The sequence below is a fragment of the Botrytis fragariae genome (assembly GCF_013461495.1).
Source record: "Botrytis fragariae strain BVB16 chromosome Unknown tig00000050, whole genome shotgun sequence".
In the NCBI taxonomy this organism is placed as follows: Eukaryota; Fungi; Ascomycota; class Leotiomycetes; order Helotiales; family Sclerotiniaceae; genus Botrytis; species Botrytis fragariae.
In genome coordinates this window covers 2153170-2166466 of record NW_023500992.1, presented here as the reverse complement: position 1 = coordinate 2166466, position 13297 = coordinate 2153170, and the positions used below count along the sequence as shown (strand labels likewise).

Genomic DNA, 13297 nt, shown 5'->3' with positions numbered 1-13297 from the left:
ATGCCCTTCGTAATGCCCAAGAAATCCACCCCCCCTGTGCTTGTTCCGTAGAACTTTTCAGCCAATGAACCTTCCTACAGGCTCTTTGGGCCCAATCCGATTGATCCCATTTCCCTTCCAAAATGTCGAGGCCCTATTTTCACCTGAGACTCTTCTCAACGTTTCGGTTTCGGTTCGGGAGAGTTGGAACCGTCAGAATGTTGATCTCTATCCGATCGCTGGTCTTCCATCTCAATTGGGTCATCCCTCGAATTGGAACGAATCAAAGACAAACGACCCAGAGGACTTCGCCCATTTCGGTACGAAGATGTTTGAGGAACTGCCAAAGAATTTGATGTCGTTCCATCCAGGGACGCCAAAGATTCCACTGAATCTTGAAATTTACCCTTGGCCTCTGGCCCATCAGGAATTTCATAAACGTATCCCTAAGTACATAGTTAGCACTATTCAATTTGCACAGAACTATTATTGCTTACCTGGTTGTAGTATGCTCCAGCTGGTGCCTTTTGATTGGCTTGAGCAATCTCATACTTCTTTCTATCCTCTTCTCCCATGATACTCTCCACTCGTCTTGGCATGTACACCGAGTTTGTGCCGGTAAACCCTGACACATAACTATCGATAGATTCTCTGGATCCCATGGGATTTTGTCCAGAAGGCGCAACGCGTCCGACAGCAACGCTAGTAAGAGAGTCATTGACATGTTGATACCATCCACCTGGGAGTCTCTCCGCAGCCGCGAAACGACCTTCGAGACGAGTTGGGGGCAACAAAGGAAGCGTTGGGCGGCGAACGATTTGATTGTTTCGAGCTTCGGCAGCGGGTTTGAATGTTTCTGGAATAACATTGAGATCATCTCCAGCCTCCTCTGCGGCTTCGATAACTTGTTGTGGACTTGTGGTCGAATCGGCAGCTCCAGCATCTGCTCGAGGTCCACCCCAAGTTCGTTGTCCACAAGTGAAGATGCCATAAACCATGTAATACCAATTAAAGAAAGGATTAATGATGAACATCAATGGGTAGAGCCAGATCTTGAAACGGCGGAGTTTAGCACCAAAGTAGATCATCATCAACCAATTAAGGCCGAGTGAAATACCAATAAATCCAACTGGAAGATCTTGAACCTTCTTTGTAGTTGTGATAATCGAAAGTACCATAATGAAGAATAGTAGAGCTGTTGTTCGGATCGTGTTCTGCATAAACCGCACGACGGCCAAGATTGGATATCTCTTCCAGATTCTGATGTCAGTCAACATACAAACTTCGTTAGTGATAAATCCCAAGAACCAACGACGACGCTGCTTGATCAAAGATTGGTAAGTTTGAACAGCTTCGGTCTTGCAGAAAGCAGATGTACACATTTGAATTTGAAATCTCTTCTTTGCTCCAATCATGAAAAGATGGGTGAGCCATCGATCCTCTCCCAAATGACATTTACCGTAGTCGAAAAGATCATCGCATTGCTCAGCCTTGTCAGCAAAATAGTATTTGGCCATACGGCGAAAAGCAGAAAATCGTAGCATCGTTAAAGCTCCTGGCAAGCACGTGACGGAACCACAACCTGACTCGACTGTTCGCTCAAAGAGTTGGCCGTGAATGTATTCCATGTCTTGGAGCAGAGTAATGAGACTGTGTTTCTTTGTAGTCGAAGTAATAACCCCTGTCATTGCCAGCATATCTCTGGTGTTCCCCGGGCTCAACTCCATATCGTACATGAAGTTCTGGAGACAAACACGATCCAAAATACAATCGGAGTCGATGAAAAGAATGAACAGGTTGTCATTGCGCTTCAGGTATTCGGTATAAACTTTGTCGATCAACTTGAATGTGGCCTTCTGGCAGTGACGCTTTCCACCGTGTGGAAATCGGGAGACTGTAATTCGAGCAGTTCGGTAGGTCACGTCGATACTCTTTGGGTAGGAATCTAGGGATAACGGAACTCCTAGTGCTTCAATCGTCTTAAGGTATAATTCATCCTCTTGATCGCCATCGAAGGAAAGAAAGACGTGAATACAAGAAGGAGGGTAGTCACAATCCACAATTGAATCGATAGCCGTCACCAAAATATCTGGTTCTTCCTTGTAACATGGCATGACAATCACAACCTTTGGTGCTGAGTGCTCATCTAACACTTGCTTTATACGTTTTTTTCGTCCCAGGGAATTTGTTACAATTTGATATACGCAAAAGAGCCATGGAATGGTGAGAAGAGCTGCGAACGACCAAAATCCGAACCATTGAAGGAAGGTAACCATTTCCTTTGGGAAATATTGAGTGACTCCTTCTGGTAAAGGAAGCGTGACAACCATAATGGGCAGATAAATCGCTCTGTAGAAGATCCTGATTAGCAAAGCCTACACATATATTATTCAATAGATTTCGTACCTCAAGAGAAAGAAGACAATCGCCACTATTACTGACAAAACCCGGACGGACCAGTGCTCAGCCTTTTGGAAAACCTTGAACAGACAATACATGAACGCTGCCAGCCAGAGAAACCACTCTAGGAATGCGGCAAGCATTACTGAACCCACTATGGAGGTGTAGACGATCTGGAAGCAAAATTGTCAGTGAACTACTCCTCACAGCTCCATCGTGAGAAAGAGCGAAGAAATGAGTCTGAATAGGGAAAAAACTACTCACATCTCTCACCGGCCATGGTGAAGTATCGTATTGGACCATCTTGAACCCCAAATAACAGTTTTAAATGTAATAGAATTTCGGCAGGAGGGTAGTGTGGATCTGGGCCAAATATTAAATCGCCGGCTGCAATATCTCAAGTTTGGGAACGGAAGAACACCATGCGCGAGGTTTCGAAAAGTGCCCGTCTGGAGATGAGTAACTAAAGAGCAAATTCGTCAGAGTGTGTCTGTGAAGAAATATGTGATGCATCAAACGTACAAACCAATGACTCTCCAGCGAATTGGTCAATCTGAGTAATTCAGAAATCTTCCGTAACACGGTATTCGAGTTCCTGTTTAACCAGGTAAAATTCGAGGATAAATATGTTGAGCGACGCTCCGCCTAATCGGTTGAAAAGCTTAGGTAGACACAAGATGGTGTGGGAAAGAATAAATCGTATTCACTCAAGAAGGCGGATTTGAGGCGTAGATTATTTCTGTATGCTTTTGTGAAATGATCGTGAAAAGGAGAATGAAATGCAGGTTATCGTGGTTTGCCGCAAGTTGGACTATCACAGCAGGAAATGGGTGAAAGCTGCAGTATAATGTCTTGGTATATCGAATTAATGTTTGGTTGAAACGAATGGATGCCCGTTAGATGCGAAATAGTCCTAAAAGGAAAATTGAGGTTTCACCAAACGACTTGAGGAATTAAAATTTCTTTTTCAAACGATGAAAGGAAAGGAAAGATTCAATCTTCCAGTTATTGTGACGAAGTAAAAGGTTAAGAAGGGGAAAGTAACATGACAGTGGGAACGAATGAATATGATGACAATGTTGGCTCCAACGGCGACCCAGCAAAGAATCTTTCTCTTGAAAGAATGTTTGAATTTAGAAGGAAGATGATGAGGTCGAAGAAAGGTATTTGAAGAGGTTCGACAGGTGGTCCACGAGGGTCAAGTAGGAAGGAGAATACCAAAAGGAAGTCAAAGCATAACCCCTGCTTGACTTGGAGGAGGGGGGTGGGTGAAGTTCTTTTTCTTATACTTGCCTCCCAGGGTGCATATTAGCAATAATGAGATGTTCTACCGTTTCTTTAGACTGCGTCCGTGGGGCTTCTAAGGGTATGCATTGTACAGACTACACTGCATTGGAAAAAGCTGGGATGAAATCAATGTAACCATTGGCTCTCTGGCTCCGATGCTTTTCTCTCTGCTAGTTTTCACCATGTAAACATAAAAATCGAGGGAAGTGTCGTGGGACTAGGAGAGGAAGTGGGATGGAAATCATGAGGGTACGGGTATCTAGTCGATATGAAAAGTTCCAACGATACTCTTTTGGGTAAGGTCACATCTAAATCACCAAGGCGCTTTGATGATCGTGGGGGTGTGGTGGAGTGGAAATATCTTTCCCGCCAAGCTATTCAGGACCCTAGTCCGTTCTAATTCACATATCGTTCCTTTCCGCTGGTGCTAGGAGGTCCAAGTGTTCCCGGCTTGTGTGGCAGGAGGTAGGAGGGTAGGTAGGTACATGATGTGGATAGTGGATAGGATCTCTACAACATCTCAACATGTACATCGTGGACACCTGAGGTATTGATATCTCCAGCTATCATCGATATGCCTGGGTGCCTTCCTCGTCACATTCTTCCTATCCATATCCACTTGTTAATATAAAGGGCCATCCCAGGTGCAAACTCTCGAAAGAGGTATATGTTTACGCAGATATTAATTTGTATACCAGTGCTGTACCATTTTTTAACACACTCCTTACCACCGAATTGTTCGCGCCATGGTCAAAAATATCTCAACCCTAGTCAAGCCCGGATCTTTTTCCTGTCCCTGGTTAACATGGATGTAAGGGCAACGAGTGGTCAGTTTCATCTTGCAGCTAAGAAGCGAGTGCAGCTTTGCAAGGTTTTGCAGCAAACGACCTTTCCAACGCGGTTACAAGAAGCACAGCAGCCAATTCTTTGCGAATATATTGATTGAGATTGCATGATACTCTACCAGTCAGTCTCTTCTACTTGGGCACATTGTACATACTTGGCCAGGAAAATCTATTCTTCTTCTTGTATTTTTTGCTAACATCGTATCCGGTCGGTAGATCACTGGTTCACAGGTTTCGAAAAAGAATTCACTAAGTCGAATAAAAATGATCATCAAGTTTTGAAACTCTCAAACATATCCTCCTCCACATTCGAATCACGTTTTTCACGTCTTCGCATCAAAGAACAAGTATTTTAATCGGTTCTAAACTCTAATCACTCATGGTGATTCGACTTAGTCCAGTCAAGTATAGTTGAATCATCCCTTCCCGTGAGTAATTCATTATAATTTGAGGGCTATCGTCAAGCTAAATGTCTAGGGCGGTTGGACCCTGACTCTCGACTTTCAATGATTCTACGCACATTCGATGAAGACACGGCAGTATTGCATGCATACCTAAGTAGTAACAAGAACAAGTTAAACAACATAGGAGAACAAGAAAACCGTCCGAATTGGAACACCCAGACCGAAAGAGATTCGATCCAGAATTAATCTTTACAACATCCTAGGATCATAACCATCTTTTCGAAATTCACTTAACATCCTACACTTTGTGGGGACTTAAGGTTATGCCATCCACATCTATTTTCTTCTCTTCTTTCGCCAAGGTGCATACACAAACTACCATTTGTACTGTATACTAGGTAGGTAGGTATGCAGAAAGGATGATACCAGCAGAACTTCAACTATTGATATTCTTGCACAGTAACATACGGTCAAATCAAGGAGGAGTGTGAGGGTGTGAGCATTTTCCACTCCTCTTCGTCCTACAAGGATAACGAGTCCTTCAGCTGTTGGTTACATTTCCCTTCCTCCTAGTATCATCAGTGTAGCCCTCGACGATAAAAAACGGTTGCGCCAATACCCAGATGGTGATCCGACTTTCATCCGCCGGAAGATGTCAGCCGTCAAGCTTTCATGGCCATTCCATGCATCACATCTTCTTCACTATCTGCACCGCACATTTTGTCAAGATCAAGCCGCAAATACCCAGACAACAAACATGGCATCACCAAATAATACGATGTAATAAGAAACACAGTTAGCGTTCGAACAGCCTCCATCTACGCCACAAGGGACATCCTGTTCAGCCTCTCAGATCTCCAAAAGATATTCATTTGCTTTGACCGTCCTCAGACCTTTTGACACCTGGGCATGAATCAAAAACATCAGCAAACTTTTCTGGAAGTAAGACCTAACCCAGGACCAGATGTACCGGCATTGCTAAGTATGTACCTAATTAGGTAGAATATTCTGACTATTTTGACTATCCATGATTGATTTCAAATACCATTCAACCGTCACCTGACAGAAAGACTCATTTGATGGATTGTACGATACTTATCAAAGCTCATTGATTGTTTCTCTATGAGCACATTGTAGGAAATGGGAAGCCCTATTTTGTACAAACATTCAATCCTTTCAGCTAGACAGACTCTTGAGTCTTTATCGTTGCTTTTTCTTGGCTTTGCCTGACTTTACCTTACCTTACCCTCGGCTCAACCGAGATTGTTTTTCTTTTCATTTATTCTCATCAACCATTCTGAGCCAAGTGTACGAGAGCAGGTACGTACAGTACATTTAAGGATCCTCGGAAAGGAATGGTATGTCAGGTTACCAAAATGCATGTGGTGCCTCCCCAAAAGATCGTCAAAATCTCATTTAATATTGGAGAACAAGAGTCGGAGTATTTTTAGGTATTACCATGTTAACGAAACTCAACCTCAGCTCCATCACTTGAATACGATTTTGTACGTCTACAAGATATAAAATCAAGGATTTATCCGATATATGGGATTGTACATGGACATCCTACGTACGAAGTATCCTAACACAACTACTGAAAGATTAAAATACACCCAAAACACAAAAGTTCGATATGACGGCTCAGCAAGCCGCAGAAAACATCAGACGGATTACTACAAAGATATATAGGTAGGGTAGATATGATTTTTAGTCTCATCCACATTCAAGAAGTCCGGTATCATCTTGAAACAAAAGATCGCGAGGAAGATTCAAGGTCAATGCTTTCACCCTTCACCGCCTCCTACTCACATTTTTCATTTCTGCCTTTCTTATCGTCATCATGATTCAGATTTTGCTTTTTTTTCTCTCTCAAACTTTTGAAACTTCCTGAGTGGCGGAGTCTTCTCGTATTGTGTTGGCATATATCTTTTTTGTGCAAGCTGATGTATTGAATTTCATATGCACAACCCCCCTTTTATATACATGGATTTTATGTACTTAGGTAGAGTGTGCTAAGATACTTGCGATTCAGTACCAGTATTATTAGTATGAACACATGACAAGTGAGTGCTTGTCCTTTGGTTAGTAGACGAACTGAGCGGTAATGAGTGGATTGTCAAGATCTAGATCTCAGTCCAGATATCTGGTGTCAAAACTGCTGATCAGACTTACTTTCATGTACGGAACTTTAGGTTTTATAATCTGATTACTGATCATGTTTGCACATCATCGATATTGATCATCTTGCCGGCCTTTGCTTTGCTCTTGGGAAATAGGCATTATATAGTCTTTTAAACTAGCATGCATTTTCAACATGGAGAGCTAGTTAGCTTTTCAATATCTTCTCCTCATCAATCTTACTTTAGTATGATAAACTTCCATCAATCGAATTAGCAACTTTGATTAGACTCCCTTAGCAGAGCTTGTCCCTTCTCCTTGACCTCGAACATCAAAAACAACCTTTGACACAAGTGTGTGAGCGATGGAATAAATTTGTCTTCTAATTTCATTCCTTCGACTACTTGTATACTATTTATCATTCCCAATTAATTGGAGACGAGAATTATACTTTTCAGTGCGTAAATGTACAGGTGCAGGTTGAATATCTATCTCTATATATTCCGTCAACCTACAAAATTCATTCTTGTTCATTGTTAGTGTTGATTATTATGGGGGAATATCTTGGTGTGGTTATTTTTTTATTTTTTTTTGGAATTCGTGGTGTGTTAAGTCAGATGTATACAGTCATAGTCCTGCATCCTATTACTTCATCTTCAGAGCCTCAACCCAGATATACACACGGTATATATACATTTCCATTCCATTCAAATTATATTGTTTCACATATTGGCTCCTTATCTCCTTGCTTCTAAATTCAAATATGGATACATAATAAAACACGTTTATTTCGCATAGCCGTCTGAACTTGCTATTCATATTCATATCTATATTTACCTCTCCACCAAAGAAATGAATACATCCTCATCTTCTTGCCTTACACATGTATACGTGATAAAATACATTCTGATATATAACACTCGCTATTCGAACTTACTCTGTACACATATGCATATCTATATCTATATTTATTTCTCCATCGAATGAACGAATGAATAATGAATGAGAAGAGATGAGAGGACGAGAAATGCTATCTCTATATATTACATATCCCGCTATACAATAACCATACAACCATATAACTTTATTCTTATATCAAGATCAAAAATAACTCATATAAAAGCAACAAAAATAATAACTTCAAGACTGATTGTGAGCGAGTTGTTGTTTTAGAACTATTGTGTCCTCCCTCCCTCCCCGACTTTCAAGGTCCTGTGGTGATTTCAACTTTTGTTGTATAATTATTTTCATACTCTCATATGCTCTCAACCCCTTATATCACCCACCCCATAACCCACCATATAAGCATATAATTAGCCCGGTAAAGTACATCATACACAAGATCTCTGTATAAACTTTGATACGATTTCAATGTATCGCAAGCTCTGGCACAGTTCCTCGAAAAAAAAATTATTTCCTCTTTCACTCCTGGTCTTCTCGTCCCTTGTGGTATATAAGTTTATATTTCTATGTTATGTTGATATTATTATTGATACTTATTTTCAGATTTGAATATTGCTGTGGTTCTTTTTCTTTTTCTTTTTTTTTTGGTGTTTAACGTTTAATTCTCAATTCTAAATTCTGAATATTCATTTAACAATAAGCACCCAACCACCTAACCACCTCCTCGCCAACCACCCAACCAGCCAATCACTAACCAACCCCCTCTCCTCTAAATTCAAACTATATTCCTCTCCTCTCCTTCAGATTCCTTCAAACCCCTCTAAATCTATCCGCAAATCTCTCACCGCTTCTATTTTATCCTCTTCTAAACTCCTTCTTGAAGGCTTCTCCTCCCCGCCCTCTCAATTACCTCTCGCCTCCTATTTTCTACATTCTAGTCTAATCCCAACCACCAACGTTCGACTCTCAAAGATTAGAAAAAATCGAAACTCACAAATTCTAATAACAATATCATCTAAATCTTATTTTATTTTATCTTATTATCTTGTCTTCAAAAATTTGAAGATATTTATACATTTTTCATTTTTCATACTGTATATAGACATATATATAGATATGTGAAAAATTTCGTATTCCATCCTTCTCTACCTCATCGATTCATCTCTCCACTCATTTCTCTCTCTCTCTCTCTCTCTCTCTCTCTCTCTCTCTCTCTCTCTCTCTCTCTCTCCTACCCCCAATCCAATCTACTCTTACTTCTACAATCTACAATCTACAATCTACAATCTACAATCTACAATCTACAATCTACAATCTACAATCTACAATCTACAATCTACAATCTACAATCTACAACCTACACCTCCAAACTTTCCCACTCCAACTCTTGACCAAACCCTCAATCTCCCTTAAATCCAAATCCAAATCCAAGTCCAAGTCCAAGTCCAAGTCCAAATCCAAGTATCAAAGAAATACACACACACACACACATACATAAGAGAAGTACCTCTACCCCCCTCTTCTTCCCCCCCCCTTCTTTCCCCCTTCCTCTTCCTCCCCATACATCCCTATACATCCCTCTCTCTACCATACAAAATCTACCTTATTTACCTACCTCATCCACCAACCTACCTATCATAAATCCCTAATACCCCTCCCAAACCTTCAAACCATTAAACCATCTATCTACTCACCCCATACAAACAAACGGATCTCCCTGCCCTCCCCATCTTCTCCCTCCCAATCTCACATAAACATTTAAATTGATCAAATTTTCATTAATTAACTATCCAAAATACATACATACACACACTAATCAATCCCACAAAAAATCACCCTAAAAATCCCAATATTTCTAGACTATGTAGCACCGGTAGTACATTCAGCTCCAGTTCCAATTCCAGCCCATCTCCATCTATAAACCCTAATCCTATCCCCAGATCCCCAAGATTCCTAAAATTTTCAAGCAATAAAACCACACTACGCCAAACGATTCCTATACCTATACTTATGCGATGCCATGCCATGCCAAGCCTTGCCCTGTGATACAATGCGATACCAAATTGTTACATGTCAAGAGCCCAAAAAGCCAACCCTAGACTAATCCAGCTAGTTTATACTCCGAGTAATGTGACCACAATATTCACAAACCCCGATTCTAATAATGCCTATGAATCTCCCCCTAGCTTCTTGCTTTCAGGACCCTCTCCTTCTCTCTCATCTATACCAGCCATCCCCATCGAGAGCCCTACACCCAGCTCCCTCAATCTTGTTGCCAGCAATCCTTCAGCGGGAGATTGTCTCCCCCCTCTATCGGGAGTATTGACTCTCGTTGACGAGAATCCGTCACCGCCATAACCCAAATCGCCTTTCTTCAATTTCTCATATAGTCCCGTCCCTATGCCACTCCTCATACCGCCCATTTCTACCTCTCCAAACGCCGTACCCGGTCTCGAATTATGCTCCGAATTCAATGATTCCCTTGCTTCCAAATCGAATGGTCCAATATCACTATCTCCATCCGTCATACCCCTCTTCGTAGGAAATTGAAAAGGAATAGGACCCACCACTCCCCTATGCGATGCACCATCATCACCTCCAAAATCAAAATTCCTATTTCCACTCAAAGGAAATCCAGAACTTCTTCTCCGAAACGCTTTTTCCGCCGCCAATGCCGCACCTGCACCCCCGAAACTCGAATCGCGAATTGCTTTATAAGTAGTGAATTTTGGTTCTGGAAATGTGATCTCGTTGTGAAGCTTTTCTTTACCATCTGGAACACGATTGGCAAAGACGACTCGTATGCTTTTGTAGAGATAGTAGCGACCTCGAGCTGGTGAGCAAATGTGAATATGAACGAGATAGCGAAGAGTAGGCCTTTCGGCGAGTGGATCAATGATAGGTGCGGATCGATGAGGCGAAGATGAAAGTGCCGAATCAAGAATAGGCCCGGCAGAGTAGCTCCGTTGACGGATAAACGTTTTGGTGCCAGGTTCCATTCCAGTGAGATCATATGGGACGAGAAACAATTTGACAGCTGTTTTGTTAGGGTTCTTAATGATGATTTGCAATTGCCCTTTTTCGGGAATACGATAGCTACCACCTGGAGGCGCTCGTGGAGAAGTGGATCGGCGTTTTTGTTTTCCTGCTCTACGAATTTCTCGTTCTGAGGCTTGTCCTGAACTTGATGGGTTGGCGTCGAGATCATCCGTATGTATTCGGTCAAGCGTAGCATTTCTCCTCCTCTTTTGATTATCCTTGGCTTTCTCGGGGCTCGGCAATCCATTTTCTAAATCAATACAGCCAACATATGGACTAGGTCCATCATCAGATTTCCCTCTCCGACCATGACTTGTGGATTCATAGGCATAAAATACTGCCGGAAATGATAGGGTCACATGAGGTGGACATTTGAGACTCGGTTTGCACTTTCCGAACCCCAGCACCCCTATTTGAGCAACAAAATCGAGTGGTTTAGAGGGTGTAGTAGACATTCGTCCCCGAAGGATACTCTCTTCATATGATCCCACCATCGAAGCATGCAGAGGTGATAAATCCGAGAATGAAGGTCTCCTTGACCGCGAGAAAATCGGTGTCTGCGGAGAAGATGTCAAGTGGGGCATTGTGTTAGAGGCAAGAGATCTCCGGGGTTGATGAGCTTGGTAAGGATATGTATTGTCTCTCCTGAGACTCGGCAAAGGCTTGTTAAAAGCAGTGGATCCCGGTATAGAATTATTTGGATATATAGAATGTGAAGCCTGTAAAGTATGACGTCTTGAGTTAGTTTTAGGTGTCCCGGGAGAAATATCTATTGGATTTAAATTTGACGTATAATCTAAGTCGTCATTACTTTCTGATTGTACCAAAGGGCTTGTTGGTGCTTTTAATACAAAGCTCGAAGAGTATGAAGAGGATAACGACGGTGCACGAGTTCTTGTTCTTGAATCTGCTTCAACCCTATCCACTGATGGGAACCGAGGATCGAGTTGAAAGGGAGTAAAATTTCGCGGTGGAGATGTAGCTAGCCATGGTAGATTTACTGTGCCAAATCTCTTCATGTCTTGCGCAGGACTGCCAGATATAGTTTGTTGTGGACCTTCTGTGAAATTCCCACTGTGTAATGCGGACCTTGGTCGTTCAATCTCTAGACCAGCTTGTAAGCTAGGTTTGTCTACCGACGAGGGTCTGGTAGTATTGGATATTTCGGGAGATGGTAACAGGGAAGATGAATTCGAATGATTCGAGGTCTTTCGAATGGGAGTTTCCGGGCTTTGGCCGTGAAGTAGGGACTCCAACTGTATTCACTGTCAATATAAAATCACATGCATTGGAGCTCAATGATTCACACATTTAAATTCGGGAACCAACTCGAACTTTCGCCCCTTTTCAACCTATCAATAAGATCTCCTCTATCCGATGCTGCGCTGTATGAGTTCTTAAAGCTTGTATCCAAACCTAAAGTCGGTATAGTCTTTGATCCCTCGGGGTATCTGGTACAGGGCCTTCACATAGTTCCGTTCTAATGCTTTCTTCACTATCTTTCCTCATGATCGTTCTTCTTTCCGGGGGTGACATTGAAACAGGTGTCATTTTTGATTTTTGAATGGGCAATATCTCTCGGCCGTCACCGAGGTCATCTTGAAATATGGGCATGATGAATGGATGTGTGAATGGAGCCTTGTGAATTTGCTCCTTTTCGTTTGGTTATAAGAACATTTCAACGCAATTTTTGAATATCTCAGGGTGGGAGAGAGCTTTTATATGTTGTAATAATGTGGATTTGGAGGGATGATGTTGTGACGAGGCGGGGGGACAAGTGGTGGTTCCTTATTCCTTTGTCTCTGCCGATGTGATGTCGTATCGTATGCAGGACTTGTACGACGAATGAAAGGATGAGATAATGATCTGATATTTGATGGGAATAGATATGAACAAAAGAGGAATTTGGACTATGCTCGCTCAATAAATTCAGTAATGAGAATGCAGATTAACAGTTCAATATAAATGCACATATATATGATAGTCAAAAATGTAGACAACAGAGAAGACAAGAAATGGAAGAGAGGAAAGAAAATCAAGAGGTCCTCCCTCATGTACCGGTATATGCTTGCTGTATGATGATTCTGCTCTCCCAAATTGATAACCTTACGATTACCGCGGATGCATTAAAATTCCACTATTCTACGTTATCGCTCTTGAGTACCGGGGTACCCTACAGATGAGAGAGTGGTAGGTATCAATTATATCATGTTACTCGTATTCAATTGGCGTGGCCAGGTGTGAATATAGTAAATCTCTGCATGTGTAATAAGTCCCCACTAAAATTTTCTCACAAGACCCTTCCAGTTCAATTCATTCCAC

At 41.8% G+C, this 13297-nt stretch overlaps 3 protein-coding genes across 3 annotated transcripts; 1 reads left to right on the top strand and 2 right to left on the bottom strand.

Annotated features, from left to right (window-relative positions):
- Positions 1–155: 155 nt before the first annotated feature.
- Positions 156–2682, bottom strand: Bfra_004665 (putative chitin synthase d protein; the record flags this gene model as incomplete). The annotated part of the gene is made up of 4 exons (XM_037335064.1): positions 156–425; positions 477–2328; positions 2386–2552; positions 2644–2682. 4 exons carry the CDS (start codon positions 2680–2682, stop codon positions 156–158), a joined length of 2328 nt encoding a protein of 775 aa, XP_037193598.1.
- Positions 2683–4240: 1558 nt separating this feature from the next.
- Positions 4241–4612, top strand: Bfra_004664 (uncharacterized protein; the record flags this gene model as incomplete). Its single annotated transcript, XM_037335063.1, is given in 2 exon segments — positions 4241–4287; positions 4300–4612. 2 exon segments carry the CDS (start codon positions 4241–4243, stop codon positions 4610–4612), a joined length of 360 nt encoding a protein of 119 aa, XP_037193597.1.
- Positions 4613–10104: 5492 nt separating this feature from the next.
- Positions 10105–12589, bottom strand: Bfra_004663 (uncharacterized protein; the record flags this gene model as incomplete). Its single annotated transcript, XM_037335062.1, has 3 exons — positions 10105–12231; positions 12285–12407; positions 12434–12589. 3 exons carry the CDS (start codon positions 12587–12589, stop codon positions 10105–10107), a joined length of 2406 nt encoding a protein of 801 aa, XP_037193596.1.
- Between the last annotated feature and the right edge of the window lie 708 nt (positions 12590–13297).